The 16344-nt window shown below is 42.6% G+C and overlaps 1 protein-coding gene across 1 annotated transcript in view; it reads left to right on the top strand.

The window, feature by feature from the left end:
• Positions 1–16344, top strand: part of LOC101993231 (cytosolic 5'-nucleotidase 3A) — a 29899-nt gene that overhangs the window by 9108 nt on the left and 4447 nt on the right. Inside the window, exon 2 of the mRNA XM_013355509.2 lies at positions 15992–16090. Coding sequence (XP_013210963.1) covers positions 15992–16090 — 99 coding nt within the window. The remainder of the gene's footprint in view (positions 1–15991; positions 16091–16344) is intronic.

Raw genomic sequence — 16344 nt, 5'->3', positions numbered from 1 at the left:
GGCTTCAACTTGTAGAACTGTAGTTGAGATGTTCCATCTATGATTCTATGCAGAATCCTCATTTGCCTTGTCGTGCTTTAAGATAATGTAAGCATTGCAGTCATCTGGAGACAATTAGGGTACATAAAGAACGTGTATTTTAAATTGTGCTTCTGCTGGGGATGGAACTCAGGGCCTGCCACTTGCTCAGCAAGTACCCTACCATTGGGCATTTGTCCTCACAATTATCTGGTTTTCATCCTTATTTGTGGATTGGTTATCTTATGTTGAGACAAGGTCTTGCTATATAACCACATACGACCTCAAATCCATGATCCTCTTGCCTTAGCCTCCTGAAGACTGGTCTTGTTGCCAGCTGTGCAACTTTGAGGAACCCCTCAGAGCCTAAAGGGCCCCTGCTCATGCCCCAGTAGCCTCGGAAGTAGTTGTGATTTTGGGGTGGGGAAACTTTTTTTTTAAACATAGGGTCTTGCTATGTACCCCCAACTGTTCTAGAAATCACTGTGTAGGCAGGGCTGGCCTCAAACTTACAATCCTAGTAAACTTTCAAGTACTGGGCCTGATTTGGGGCCATCAGAGCTAGTTAGTCAGCAGCTAAATTTAGATTGTGTATGTGTGTGTGTGTGTACTGTTCTAGTTATTTTTTTTTTTAATTCAAAGAATTCTGTCCTTAAAGCAGAGACTTACTGGGTACATTGTGCGAGCTTTCAGATAGATAAGGGACATTTATCAAGGCCAGGTTGGTGACTCATGCTTATAATCCTAGTACTTGGGAGACTGGAGCAGGGTGATTTCTACATTCTAGGTTACTCTGGGCTATCCCCGGCTAGCATCAGCTACTGCATGAGATCCCATCCTAATGTAAAAAAAAAAGGAGGAAGAAGGGAGGAGGAAGCAGCAGCAGAACCAAAGCAGTAAAACCAAAACCATCAGGAATGAAAGAGACCCTTCCCTGTGCATGGGTGACAGGGAGTCAACTGTGGTTCATTAGTCATTTAAGTTTGTGGTGCTCCTTCAGCAGGGCACGTAGTTCGTTATGTTGAAGATCATGGGTGTCGGCCAGCAAGATATTTAAACCAGAACCAGGTGGCCCTTTCTCATTTCTTGTGTCCTCTAGCTTCTAACTGCATATTGTGCCTCTGGCCGATAGGCGTGTGCCACAACATTGGCATTTTCACCTCTGATTTAAATGTAGTGTGAACACCTTACCGGAGAGGTTGTTCTGCTCCCTTAAAGTATCATTCTTGACTGGGCAGGTGGCGCTCAGGAGGCAGAAACAAATGGAGCCTGTGAGTTCCAGGCCAGCCAGGGGTGCAGAGTGAGACTCTATCCCTAAAAGAAATAATTGTTTAATTAAGCAAACAGCTATCCAAAAACAACAAGCAACACACACACAATCCCAGAAGTCAGAAACATCGCCACGGTGCAGGTTTCTGTCAGCAGGTGGCAGTCTTGTCCTGCAGTAGATGCTGCTCCCCCGTGTAGCTGTACTCCGTGTGTACTGCTGGAGATTGAACCAGACACTTGCCAGTGAGGCAAGAGCTGCGAGCTGAGCTACCTCTCTGACCCTGTGTTTGTACTTCAGGCTTTCTCTTAGTATATATCCATTGTCTTTAGGTCATGTACTCCTTTTTTAAGTCAGGATTTCATGGACTTCACTATGTAACCTGGCCTTGTACTCACAGAGATCTGCCTGCTTCTGCCTCCTGGGTACCCGGACTGAAGGTGTCAGCCCTCAGAGTTACTTTAACCACTGAGCTGTGGCGACAGTTATGACAGACTTCATTGTCTCTCCGTCATTTTATGTACTTGCTGCCTGCCTTCTCTCCCTGTTTAATCTACTAGAATAAGAAGGTACAAATTGTCTTACAGTTGGTGAGAGGTTGCTTAAACTGTTTGGTAAGTTCCTTCTTCAAGAAGGAAGGAGATAGTGTGACCTAAAAAGCTCCCTGTCTGTCTCCTCTGCCACGTCACACACCACAGTGCTTCATTTATATTGCCCTCTATGCCCTTCTGCTTGGGGATTTATGTTGGAGACAGCATGAAAAAGAATCCCACAGTCAAAGCCAGCTGTGGTATGCCCACCTGTAGTTCAGGCTGCTTGAGAGTCAAAGACACAGGATCTCATGAACTAATGCATTTGAGAAAACAATAAATGCCAAAATAATAATAAAATCACATTTTTAAAGATTATGTGTATGGGTATTTTTTTATGCATATGAGTGTTTTGCTGGCAAAACACTGTGTGTGCCTGTTGCCTAGGGAGGTCAGAAGAGAGTGTCAGATCCTTTGAAACTGGAGATCTAGATGATTCTAAGCTGCTGTGTGGGCGCTGGGAACAGAACCCAGGTCCTCTGCTACAGCAGCCAGTACTCTTCAGCACTGAGCCATTGCTCCAGCCTTCAAATCACCATATTCTTATATGCAGCTTCCCGGGGAGCAGCGATCTGTTAGTACATCTGCCAAGTCTGTCTTGTCAACTGTCAGAATGCTGAAAGAACAAATGAGTCAGTAGATGGGTTCTTGGAGAAGCAGGTAGGAGCCAGCTGAGAACTTCTAAGCCTTGTAGCAGGCTGAAATGTAAAACTGAAACTTCCTGACATTAGTTAGCGATAGGGAGAAAACAAGAAAAGACTAGAGTCATGAATGGTATAGGGCACACCAGAACCCCAGCACGTGGGAGGCTAAGGGAGGAGGGGTTAAATTCAAGACTGTGGCTACATAGTGAAACCCTGTCTTTAAAAAGAAAACAAAGGAAGAAAGTGAAAAGAAGCTAGAAAGACAAGGGAGCCCGCGGTGCACTAGAACTGGAGAGCTCTAGAAGGAGAAGCTAAATTTCTTTGGATTCATAGCCTGCACTCTGGACCAAATACTGCTGCATTAGCCGCCTAGCTCGTAAACATCTAGCTCTAATTAGTAGCACAGCTGTCTTTAGCTAAAGCTGAGTCTGGATGCCTGAAACTTAGGTAATTGATGTTTCCAGGTAATTAGCGACGTAGTCACTACAGAAAATAATGAAAGAAAATCACCTGTGATCCTGTCCTTCATCTCTGATCACTTAGTGATACTTGATTTGCTTGTATCGGCTATTACAGCATTCAATTTAGTTCATAATTAGTGTGTTTAAGACTTTAGAATCTAAAAGTGCAGTTAATCATGTTTTATCTTCTTGTGCTTTTTGAATTTTTAATTTATTTTTCTTGTGTAGCCCAAGCTAGCCTGTAAATTCAATGATCCTTCTGTCTCGGCCTCCCATTGCAGGCTTGAATTGTCTTTGTGTGAGGAGTCTTCCCAGGCCGCCTACATACTAACTAAAGCATGTGTTTTTTTCCACTGAGCAGTGTCCATAACCAGTTAGCCATGCTTGCTATGTGCTGTTGGCATTGTGAGCTGTGAAAACCTTGCTGTGTGACGAGTTGTCTTTCTGTGTAATCTCCGTTTAGGTGTATCAGATAGGACGTGCTGCAGTATGTTTCTCGTGAGGACCACCAGCCCACAAATAATGACTCAGAGACTTATTAATTATGTAAGCTCGGCTCTTATAACTTTAATTAGCCCATATTTTTATTAATCTACATTCTACCATATGGTTTTTACCTCTCTCCCATTCTGTGTTTCTAGCTCGCTCTTCTTATCCATTGTCCTGTGTGCCTGTGTTATCTTCTTCTCTCTACCTGGATGTTCTGCCTGTCTCTCCTGCCTAGCTATTGGCCATGCAGCTTTTTATTATACCAACCACAGCAATGCCTCTTCACAGGGTACAAATATCTCACAACAATGCACCAATAGGAAAAGCTTACCTTCCCATTTTTGCTAATATGCCCTATACAAAGTAGCAATCAGTACAGTAGTGTTCCTTTTCAGCAGAGTACAAACTGTATGGTGGAAAGTCCAAGACAGAAACGTTTTCACCTTGTTCTGTTTCCAGCACAGAGATTCAGCTGCAATAAGATGGAGACTAAAGTTTGAAAGATGCAGATCTTGAGATACCAGGACATGGTGCACTTAGCAGGAAGCATAGAATGCCTTTTAACTAAGAGAAAGATGTAGCCAGTTAAAGACCATGCTTGAGTTTCTCAAAGCAAGTTTGAAAACTCAAGCCTCTTGGTTGAGGTTTGGGGGAAGGTTTTAATACCTCTTGAGATGGAGCCAGACTCTCCTCAGCATGCAGACCTTAACCCACCAACTAGTTTACCAAGTAGGTGAGTTTAGCTGGCCACCAGGTCCCCGACATTACAGGTGTGGGTCACCACACCCAGCTTTTTGACAGGGGAGTTCTAGAGACTGAACTCAGGTCGTTGTATTTTCAGGGCTGACCAAGCCCTAAGAAACTTCGTAGTGGCAAACTATGAAATAATTTTAATTCAGTTAAATAATTGACAGACTAAAAAGCTCTGGGTCGCTACTCGAACACACAAATGGATTTCACTTTCTCCTTTGGTAACGATCGCCATTCTTGCTAATCGATTACAGTCTCAGAATGGAGAAAACCTGGCAGATAGTAAGCCCTGTTCTGCGTGGAAGCCTCTGCCCTTTGGCATCTGAATTCCTCATCTAGTGCTTGCCCTTAGGAGGGGTATGGCTGGTTTCGGCCAGGCCAGTCCCAGTGCAGAGATGAAAGTCCACTCCACTGCGCAAGAGCAATCTCTGTGACTTCCAGCTTCTCTCTAGCCCTTCTCAGAAAACAATGGGAAAACTGTGGGAGACAAAATCGGGTTGGTGTTGCTTGTTTTGTGATTCTGAGGCTCAAACTTGGGGCTTCATGAATGCTAGACCGATGTATTACATCCGCAGCCCCCCAAATTGTTTGTTTTTAATTAAAATTTACAATAATACATTTTAATCACTTCTCTCTACCAACTCCTCTCAAATCCTCTCTACTTTCCTACCACTCAGCTCTGTTCTTGTTCATTCTCATGTTCTCATTCATAGTTTCTCTGTCTCTCTTTCCTTTTCTATCTCTAAACAAACAAAAAAAAAGACAACCAAAAAAAAAGAAAACCACAAAAATCAAACAAGCAAAAGACCAGTAAGATCAAAAAGGCCATTATGAAACAAAAAGTTCACAAAAATACCGTTGGATTTGTTGTGTGCTGGCCTGCACCCTGCCCTAAAGTGTCATGAGACACCCAGTGGTGTGCCATTGGAGAGCAGTGGTTTTCCCTTTGCTGACGGGTGTCAGGTCACATCCGTGCCGGTCCCATGCGGAGTGTCTTGAAGTCGGAGTCATTAATTCAGTACTTTCTGTGGCATACTGTTCTGACTCTGTGTGGGGTGTGTGTGTGTGTGTGTGTGTGTGTGTGTGTGTGTGTGTGTGCGCGTGCGTGCGTGCGTGCGCGCGCGCGCGCGCGCGCACTGCCATGGTCTGGAGTTAAAAGGATGGCTTTTTATTGAGTTGGTGGTTTTTTCCTTCTAGTGTGGGTCTGGGGGATGGAACTTAGGTGTCACCCGTCTTGTCTGCTGAGCCATCCTACAAGCAGAAACATTGTTCTTTCTCAAGCACTCCCATGTGAGTGTTTGCACATAATTGCCTCCAGTGGCACAAGCATGTGCACATCATTACCTGCAGTAGCACCACGTGACTTAAAAGAAAAAACCTTGAAGCTTTTGTATCTAACTAACATAAAGGTAATAAGTATTTTAGCTTCTCCAGGTTCCATATTGCTTTACCTTGAGGAAGGAAGTTGTGTGGAGTTCTCTCCTGCTAGCCTGACTGGGTTAGGGTGTTGGTCAAGGGCGTTGGCATGCTTCAGGACTGCCAATACAAACCCTAAGCAAATATTACTCGGACTTTAATAATCAAAGTCCCTCAAGGGGGAGTTCTTATTTCTATGATTTAGACAAGGCTTTGCTATGTAGCCTTTGTGACTGGAGCTTGTGACTCTTCTGCCTCTGCTTTGCAGACCGGGGTGTGCTATGAGGACCTGGCTGCCAATTAAGGTCTTGGTTTGTTATCTGTCAGGATGTTCTTCACCTTTTCTAATTATGGACAAGATTAATACTATTTGCTGCTGACTCTCACATTTAAACACACCATTTATTTCCCAAGGAAATCATTTCTATTCTAAAACTCAGGCTATAAAAGTGGGCGGTTGGTGCTGCCGTGGGTCCTATCATGTGTCCTGTTTTAGACTTCCTCTGCTTCCTAGACTGACTGCTGCTGCTCCTTAGCAGCTGCACACTTCTCACTTAGAGAATGGAAGAATAGTGACGTGTGATATGCAGGGTGGTAGGGACAGACAATGAGGAATGTCCACACACTTAGAGAAGGAAGCATAGTGACGTGTGATATGCAGGGTGGTAGGGACAGACAATGAAAAATGTCCACACACTTAGAATGGAGTGAAATTATTTATTCATGTCATTTAATTACTTACTTTTTCACTGTTTGGAATCAAACCAGGGCCTCAGGTATTGTATGTGATCATGCTGTGTACTGAGCCACACCCACACAGGAGCTAGGAAATTTTAGGTACTTATAATATTTTCTTTTATTGTTTCTAAGATGGGGTCTTACTGTTGGGCATCAAATGGCCTAGAACAATGACCCTCCTGCTCCTTCCTCCCAAGTACTGGGATTATAGGCCTGAAGCACCACGTCCAGCAATGATCATTTATAAGAGCTTTATACGTCTGTTTCATGTGTGTACCAGAGTGTGTTCACCTCTTTTATTGTGTTTGTGGCACTGGGCTAGAGCCTGAGTCTCTATACATGCTAAACAGACCTGGCCACCTAGCCGCACCCTACCTGTCTTGTGTTTTGGGGTTATATGTTTTGTTACTGTTCCATGTTTTGTTTTGGTTTTGAGACAGTATCTCATGTAGCCTAGGCTGGCCTCCAACTCTTCAGAGGAAGATGATCTTGAATTCCTAATCCCCCTGCCTCTACCTCCCAAGGGCTAGATTCCAGGCATTTGTTACTATGTCCATCTCTGTCCTGTGTTAAGAATCAACTAGGTGTTGTCATTATCGCCACTTGCAGTTTCTTAGTATTACAAACAAATCTACAGTCTATATCTTTGCAACTATATCTTTGTTTACAACCATATTTCTTTAGGATAAGTTACTCTACCCTAAGTAGTATGTGGAAGGAATATTTATGTCTACAGCTTTCAGTAATATTTCTAAATATTCTCTCAAAGGTATAGAAGCGTATCTCCCGAACTCCTTTGTTAAGGAGGTAATCTTTAGGTGAGAGTAGTTAGCAGGTTTCTGTTTGCTGTCCTTGAAGTCTCACCACTAATTAGATATAATAGGTCTTCCTCTTAGAGAAATGTTTTGTTACTTAACCTTATTAAATCTTATAGCAGTGCCTGGGGCTGGAGAAATGGCTCAGTGGGTAAAGCACTTGTCACAGAAGACTGCAATTAGGATTCCCAGCACCCATGTAAGTACCAAGCAGGTTTAGTGTCTGTAATCCCTGTACCAAGGAGGCAGATAACAGGGATGCTCAAGTCACGCCGACTAGCTTACCTAACTGAATGATCAGGCTCTGGGCTTAAATGAGAGACTCTGTCTCAATATTAAGGAGGAAGACACCTGAAGATGACCTCTGACCTGCACAAGCCCCACCACCACCACCCCTACACATGTGAATATGCACACCCATCCAGGACAGGGGTGGTGGTGGTGCCTCTCTGAGTTTGAGGCCAAGCATTGGGTGCACCCACAAGTACTGTACAGTCAATGTGCAGCTGTGGTAATGTGGACTTACAGTGGGCAGTTCCTGCAGCTCAAGAGGTTAGGAAGCATGAAGATTGCTTGGGGAGCCCAGCCTGAGCAGCAACATATTAAGATCCTTTCTCTACAAAAAAAAAAAAAAAACTTGCTATTTCACAAAAAAATATTTACATGTGTACAGCTTAACCATGCGCCTGATGATAAAGCTTCCCAGAGCCCATGTTGTACCTTATCTAGCAGGCCCTGGTACAGTATTAGCATATTGCCATCCTGCTGCTCAATTTAAAAACTAGACTAGTTTTGTTTCTAAAATAAAAACATGTCTCTCTTTAGCTCCCTTTTTAATAACAACAACAGAACCCCTCATGCTGTATTACCCAGGCTGACCCACATAGACCCAATGATTTCCCTGCCTTGGGTCCTTAGTAGCTGAGACTCCCAGTGGACTCTGCTGTACCTGTATTCTCCAGTTTTATAATTAGTTTTCATAGTTGTGACATGGTTTTTTTATTAAAAATTTACCAAAAAACTTATGGAAATATATAAAGAAAATATCAAAGCCACTGGAATAAATGTTAAATCCCACTGGAGTAAAATATGTATAATACAAGAGATACCACTTAAGTCAAGTTTAAGCATACAATTTGGTGACACTAAATACATGTGTGTTGCTGTGCACTGTCACCACTACACACCACCCTTAGAACTGTTTTCATTTCAAAACTGAACTCTGCCAAATTGAGCAACAGCCTCCTATCCCCTTCTCTGGCTGCAGCAACCAATTTCATCTTTTGACTTTGTCTCGAAGTGGAGTGTCCCCCAGAGGAGCGCACACGCTACAAGTGTTGTGCAATCAGAAACAGGAAAGGGGCGGCTTAAGAGTTTCACTAACAGTTCCTGCTCAGGTCGCAGAGCAGTTGCTCCTATGCCGAGCTGCCTACCAGCTCTTAGCCATCATGTTATCCCAGCTAGTTAGGTTCTGTAACCTAAATGGTATCGAGCTGCGAGCCAGCAGGCCTGCCTCCCATAGCATAGTGAAGTACTTTTCGCTTGCGTCACAAGACTGTTTGCATAAGCTTAGTCAAGGCTTTGGGAGCCGCCCTCCGCTGCACCTTGTGCTATATTAGTGCGTCTCAGACAGGAAGACTTTTCTTTTGCTGGTGCTGCTGTAGCGTGTCCGGTTACCTTCAAAGTAAGTGCTCGCTCTTCCTGAAGACCTGGGTTTCTTGTATTTAACTTGCCGTGGCTCTAGTTTGGTTCTTTATTTTAATGAAACTTTGGTCTGTACATGTACAGAGTAGGAAGTAAAAGTAGACCAATTTAATGTAGAGAAATGTAAAACTCTTTGTAGTTTGCACAGGTATGTGTGTAAAACTTTCTGATGTCTTAAGGCTCAGTACCTAAACTTTACATACTCTGATTCTAAGCATTCTTATTCTTACGTGGCTGTTAGGCAGAGGCGAAGTGCTCTCAGAAGTGGAGAGCAACATGTTCAGCTGCTATTTGACTTAATTGTGCACAGATCCACGTGACTTTATAATGGCTGGTGATAAAATTAATTTTTATGCGTGTGAACCTTACCCAGGCTGTTGTAGGCTGAAGTGATACTGGTATATTTTATGAACTGATAAAAGCTATATTTATAAAGTAACAACTTGCATATTGAAAATTAAAATTCATACATCTAAGGACTGGGGGTGTAGCTCAGTGATCGACCATTTGCCTAACATGGATAAGTTTTAGATTGGACACCCCAAACCTCCAAAAGCACATCCTCAAAACACAGAGCATACGTAGTACAGTGAAATCTAGAATGCTGTGGCTATGTCCGGTTTCTTTGAAGACGGGGTCTTCAATATAGCCCGTGCTGGCCTCTAACCTCCTAGTGCTTCCTGCAGGGAGGTGCCACCAGGCCTGGCCCTGCATCAGATTTAAATAATTGAGTTTTCCAAGTTTCATGTAGCTTCTTCTTAAAAATCCGACCGTGCTCCAGACTGTTACAAGCAGCTTGCTCAGTTTTACAGGATGCTGTCATGACCTGTGCTGCTGTTCCTGGAGAAAGTATAAGGCGGGAAGAAGTCAGAGTCTGTTCAGGGTCCGCAGCATAATTTCTCCGTGCCTTGGTTTATTCTCTTGAAACACCATTGGGTGTGAGAACCGACATGGGCAGTAGGCTGGAGGACTAGTTCTGAGCTTACACACTTCACAGTTTTCCGTAAAATCCTGACTGTTGTTTGCCTGTCTAAGGAAACTGGCATAAATTGCTGAAATAGACAGTCTGATTTTTTTTTCTGTTTCCTCCTACACCTTCAGCTGCTCAGTTTCAGTTTTGTTTACTGCCTGTATCGAGAGTGTTTCACTTTCCAGTCTGTGGATGTTTATTTCCATCTAGGGAGAATTGTTTAAATGAAACAAGGAAATTATTACAGTCATCAATTAAAATGAATTTATAGTTTATATTTCCATATGATAATCACCCTATAAAATTTGACATCTTAATACACCGAACTTAAGACAGATAGTCTTGGTTAGTTGAGAGAGGTGCAATAAAAAAATAATGACTTTGCCAGGCACCGTTAATACTGTTGCCAGAGCCCTTTCCCTATTATAGTGAGGTGTTCCTTTTCTCATGTAAGAGACAGAACACAGTACACTGTAAAATTTCATTACCTTATCAGTGTAATTTTCTTGTTTCTGCAAGCATCAAAACTAAAGCAGAGTAGCCACTTAAAAGCTATGTTAATCAGTTTATTTTTTTTCTACTTTCCAGTGAGCCACAGTGAAACAAGCTTTTAAAGATACTCAGTTTACACTCAGAATCTTTAAAGTCTGTTCTAAAGCAAGTAAAATGCTAACGTAGACAGGTTACCCATCTTAGTGATTAAAAAAAAATAAAACTGTAGCCTCAGAACGACAGGCATTAACAAATTCTTACATAACAAATTTAAGTCCTTACCTCTTGCTTCGTTCTTCAGCCTTGTTCTACAGAGCCTTGCATTACCACGCTTAGAAACCTGAAGCTCCTACTGAGAGTACACAGAGGAATTGTTTTCTAGTTTGCAGTGTTTTCTAGTTCAGAGATCAGGATTCCAGATGTTAAGACTCTACAGCTTCCTTCGAAGAGAGTTCATAGTTCAAGGGGAGCGCGTTCTATTTTTGACTGTGTCTTCTGTGCTCTCTGTTTTTCCAGCAGCTCTCCTCCTGAAGCATCTGCCACAGTTGGCAGAACAAGCTGGCCCTTTATCTGCACCAGGTGTAGGCTTACAAGACCGCTGGTTAAAAATACTCAGCCCCAATGGTCGGTATCTTCTTTCAGAGAGTCCCAGAAGGCGGGCAACTTTGTCTTTCTGTGTGTGTTTACACTTTCACCACAACACAGACCTGAAAGTGAGGTTTGGACATGGCGCTGTCACACTCACACGGGTTTACTTCCATGAGCTGAGGTTAAATCCGGTCACACTGGTGAGAACTCGGCAGAAAGAAAGCTGGGTTGACATTGGCAGAGCATATGTGAATTAGTAAAAGCCAGCAGCTGCCAAGTGTGACGGTTGTCTACCTGTAATCCCAGTAACTGTAGCAATAAGGCAGGAGGATTGCCAATAGTTTGGAGGCAACCATTACTGTCAGTTGTGAAGGGCCTGATGTGGGTGCTGGAAATAGAACTTAGTCCTCTGCCAGAGCAGTGTGGCTTCAGATCCCACTAATTTATTTCTGTTTTTATGTCATGCTGAAGATCAAGTCCAGGACTATATTGTAGGCAAGTCCTCTATCACTGAACTACATCACCAGCTCTTCCTAGCTATTTCAAAACAGGGTTTTGATCATTATATTTTTACTTACCTGGAGTCAAGTAAAAATAAAGTCAATATGGGAAAAATTAGTAATTGTCTCTAAGAATTATACTATAGGACAAAACCAGAATAGTGAAAAGGTATATTTTCCTTTGGTTTAATGGATATAAAGTTTACCCAGCAGCCTCCAAAAAAAAAAAAAATGCTCATTTTATTTGACAAACACCTTGCGTACCAGCTTTGTCCCAAACACTTTCCTAAGTGCAAAAACAACACAGATTTTTACACACAGAAAGTTTTTAACTTAAGAAAATTTAGCCTGGAGGGGGAAGGGCTCTCTCAAAGTCCTCTAACTGAGGAGCTATTTACAATTGGTGGCTGCTGGACAAGATCACTTTTCTCTAGACATTTAACCACGGGTGGGTCCCCACTCCAGTGGATGACGTCATACACATACACATGCGGGCACACTCATAGACACAGTAGGGAGAATAGATAAATGAACAGTTTTTGAAAAACTTGAAGGGAAAATACTTTTGTATATTATGTTTCTTCTTTTATTTTAATTCCTTTGTAGATTTGGCACTAGGAACACACTTTTCTCACAGGCTTCACCCTTTGTATAGAAAAAGTGTTGATAATATATACTTGCAAAGCCAAGCATAGTGGTTCACACCATTAATTCCACAACAGAAGGAGATTGAAGCAGGAGGTTACCCAGGAATTCAAGACAAACCTAGACTACAGAATGAGACCTGTGTGTGTGTATGTAGATAGATGATAGATAGATAGATAGATAGATAGATAGATAGATAGATAGATAGATAGATAGATAGATAGATAGATAGATAGATAGATAGATGATAGATGATAGATAGATGTCACAAATCTTGCAGTAGAGTCTATTATTGCAAATATTTAGTCCATTTTACCTCTGTATTCAAACTTATCAGTACTATTTTAGTTCTTAGAAGAGAGTTTCCAACTCTTGACACAATACTTTCATTCTAAAATTTTACTAAATAGAGGAAATCCTTTGCTGAACGAGCAGCCTGCAATTTCTTGGTATTTAAATCATACTAACATACTGTCTTCGTAGTCATTAGCATATAGTAAGAGCCACAAATGCCAGTGTGTCACGTGTGCCTTTTTTCCCTCTCTCTTGCTGTGACATCACCTGGGGAAATGCAGAAGATTGAATAACCAAGAAATGACTAATCAGGAATCTGCTGACCTTTTGAAAATGGTGGGTATGCAAGTACTTCCGGCTCCACCTGTAAACGGTGCATCGTCTCCACTTTTCCCTCTTTAACTATGCAATTGTGGGACTGGAATTTTATATAGGACTTTCTTCATGATGCTGGGCACACAAATGATAAAATCTCAAGTACCTACTGAACTGACTTTGAAATGATTTTGCTTGAAATATAATGCATTTTATAGTTCTTAACATAAAATGATGGCTATGTTTTTTGGTGAATTTGTTGTTGCTGTTGTTTTGTTTTTATTCGTTTTTTGAACATGGAGTCTACCTGTGTATGTATGTCAGGAATGTGAGATCCTCCTGTCTCAGCCCTGAGAGGGGTAATGTTGCAATTACTGGCATGCGCCACCATGCCTACATTACGTCCGTCTTACTCCCTTTCTGTCTGTGTGCATGTATAGTTTGGGTTTTGTTCTTTGAGGCTGGGTCTCTGTGACTCAGGCTGGTTAAAGTCACTTTGTAGCCAACGATGACCTTGGTTCTGCTTCTGTCTCCTGAGGCAGAGATTACAGGCTTACCCTACCACAGCCTGATTCCCATTCTTTTCTGTATTCTTTGGCACTTTCGTGTGTAAGCTATTCATTCAGAATGAAATATTTTAAGTGTAGTTTAAAGTGACGGGCATTCGGGGCCAGCGAGAAAGCTCAGTGGGTGAGGGGTTGAGGGGTTTTGCCGTCAAGCATGACACTTGAGTTTAATCTCCAGGATCCTCGTGGTGTAAGGAAAGAACTGACTCCGAAAGGTTGTCCTCCAACCTCCACCCACACAAGCACACTCACACGTGGATGGATGGACAGACGGACAGATGAAGAGTCAGGCAAGGCAGGCAAGCAAACGTTAAAAAAATTAAGAAAAGGAAAGGGTGCAAAATGGCTGGGGCTGTCGGTCAGTTGGTAAAGGACTTATATAGCATGCAGGAAGCTCTCAGTTCAGTCCCCAGCACCACAAAAAACCCAAATGCGGTGGTCCACACTTGTAATCCCATTGCTGGGGAGGTGAAAACAGGTAGCTCAGGAATTCAAGGTCATTCTTGTTGGCTACGTAACTAGTTTGAAGCCAGCTGGGCTAGTGAGAGTGTTATATAAATAATGGTGTGAACCACCAACTTTGCCTATGACAGAAGGTGTGTGGAGTTTTTGGAAAGGCCCAGGAAGCAGCTGTCTTCTGTATATGGTGGTGCTGAGGCCATGGAAGGAGCATGTCCTGGTACACTAGGGAAATACCAGCAGCTTTCCACATTCCCCATGATAAAATTCCTTGGAGTCAGACTTGGTAGCAGGTACCTGTAATCCCAGTTTTCTCAAGGCTGACACAGGAGGGTGGCCACAAATTCAAGGCCAGCTTAAGCCACGCAGGGTATGCCAGGCCAGTCAGGGCTACACAGTAAAACCTTGTCTTCAAAAGAATAATAAAATAAAATAGTAAGTAAATAAATACTCTTCTGTTCACTATTTAGCTAGTACATAAAACCATAGAAAAGTACTCTTTTTTTGGTTTTTTGAGACTGGGTTTCTCTGTAGCTTTGGAGCCTGTCCTGGAACTAGCTCTTGTAGCTCTTGTAGACCAGGCTGGTCTTGAACTCACAGAGATCCACCTGTCTCTGCCTTCCAAGTGCTGGGATTAAAGGTGTGTGCCACCACCACCCAGCAGAAATGTACATTTTAATAAACCCTATAATGTTTGATTCAGTGTATATCAGCTTAAACTGTGTGTTTCAGCCAAGGAGTGTGATGTGTCTATCTGTATCTGTCTCTCTGTGTTTTTTTCCTTTCTTCTTTGGCTGGGATTGAATGCGGGATTTTATAGATGTTAGGTTAAGACTCTACCTGTGAGCCATAGTCACTGTCCTGTGTTTCTTAACACCTGCATCACCCACCCTTCAGTTGGGAAGGTGTAAATAAAATGCCAGTCATTTCCTTGTTGTAACCCGTCTGCTCCTCCAGAGCCCTCGGGTCCTCACTAAGTATCTGCTTGGAATGGATGCTCATGTATTCTCAGAGTCTCAGGCACAGATGGTGCCCCAGCCATTGGTCTTCTTTGATGTATAATAATTAAGAAAAAAATGATCTTATAATAGCCTGTGAAAGTTCTGAAGCAGTTTGAGTTTTAAATCTGCTTGTTACTAAAAATAAATAGGAGGGTAGCAATTATCATAATTGATAATTTTTTAAAAAAAGGAAAAATGTTCTATAATATACCAAATGTAAAATGTAGGTGAAGACCTGATTAGAAGCAGGGTGGTTGATGGGCGCCACCAAGTGGTCTTAGTTAATATTCTTTTGTTTGATTTTTTTGAAACAAAAGTTTCTCCAGGTAGCCCTGACTGTCCTAGAACTTCGTCTGTAGACCATGTTAGCCTTGAACTCATAGATCCAACTGCCTCTGCCTCCTGAGTGCAGTAGGATTAAAGGTATGAAGCACTGGACCCAGGTGTTCTTGTTAGATGAACCTTGCTTCATTTTCTTGGTGAAAATGTTGTGGCAACATAATCCTTTGTTTAACTCTCGCTATAATGAGTTATTTAAGATTTTTAAAAATTAATTATATGTATGTAGGAGGAGTACTTGCATGTAAGTGCAGGTACAGGGGTTTAAAATCCTCTGAAGGAGGAGTTACAAACAGTTATGAGCCATCCCACATGGCTGCTGGAAACACAGATCCTCTGCAAAAACAGCAAACATTCCTAACCACTGAGCCATTTCACCAGCTCCGATAGGTTTAGTTACTGAATCAAGTATATGCTCTTCTCAGCTGAGCTTTTTGTAAGAGAGCTGCAGAAGGGGTCCTCCAAGACGGCAGTGGTCCTTAAATTAGGTCCTTAACTCGGTCCGTATCATGCCTAGTCTCTAGCAGGAGTGTTTTACAAAGTAGACACACCATACTTATTATGTCCATTGAAGCTTGGTGGGTGTGGTCTTTGCCTGTACATACATGTGGAGGCCAGAGATCAACATTGGGTAATTTTATATGGTGACTTTTTTTTTTTTTTGGTTTTTCGAGACAAGGTTTCTCTGTGGTTTTGGAGCCTGTCCTGGAACTAGCTCTTGTAGACCAGGCTGGTCTCGAACTCACAGAGATCTGCCTGCCTCTGCCTCCCAAGTGCTGGGATTAAAGGCGTACGCCACCACCGCCCGGCTGTGACTTTCTTTTTTTAAAAACAATGCCTCAGCATTTTTATACTTTCTAATACAAGTTTCTTGGTGGTGACTGATTTGGGGAAAGTGAGGTAAAGGCGCTCATTTCTGTTCACTTTTAGATGCCAGAATTTCAGAAAAGCTCAGTGCGCATCAAGAATCCTACAAGAGTAGAAGAAATCATCTGTGGTCTCATTAAAGGAGGAGCTGCCAAACTGCAGGTGATCCAGCTTTTTAAAGCACTGGTGCAGATTTGCAGTGACAGCCTCTGAGAGAGGGGAGGCCGCGCTCCAGGGCACCCCACCCAGGAGCAGCTGGTCACAGGAAACAGACTCCACATTCGGTGGGGTTTGGTATTTTCGTTTCTTTAGGTTCTTTGTATTGATTTTTGGTTTGCTTATTGAGAGAGAGCACACAAAACCATGGAGGTGGGAAGGGTCTAGAGTTGAGGAGGGAGAGTATGATCCAAGTGTAT

The sequence above is a fragment of the Microtus ochrogaster genome, unplaced genomic scaffold (assembly GCF_000317375.1).
Source record: "Microtus ochrogaster isolate Prairie Vole_2 unplaced genomic scaffold, MicOch1.0 UNK146, whole genome shotgun sequence".
NCBI lineage: Eukaryota > Metazoa > Chordata > Mammalia > Rodentia > Cricetidae > Microtus > Microtus ochrogaster.
This window is presented reverse-complemented; position numbering and strand designations above follow the sequence as displayed.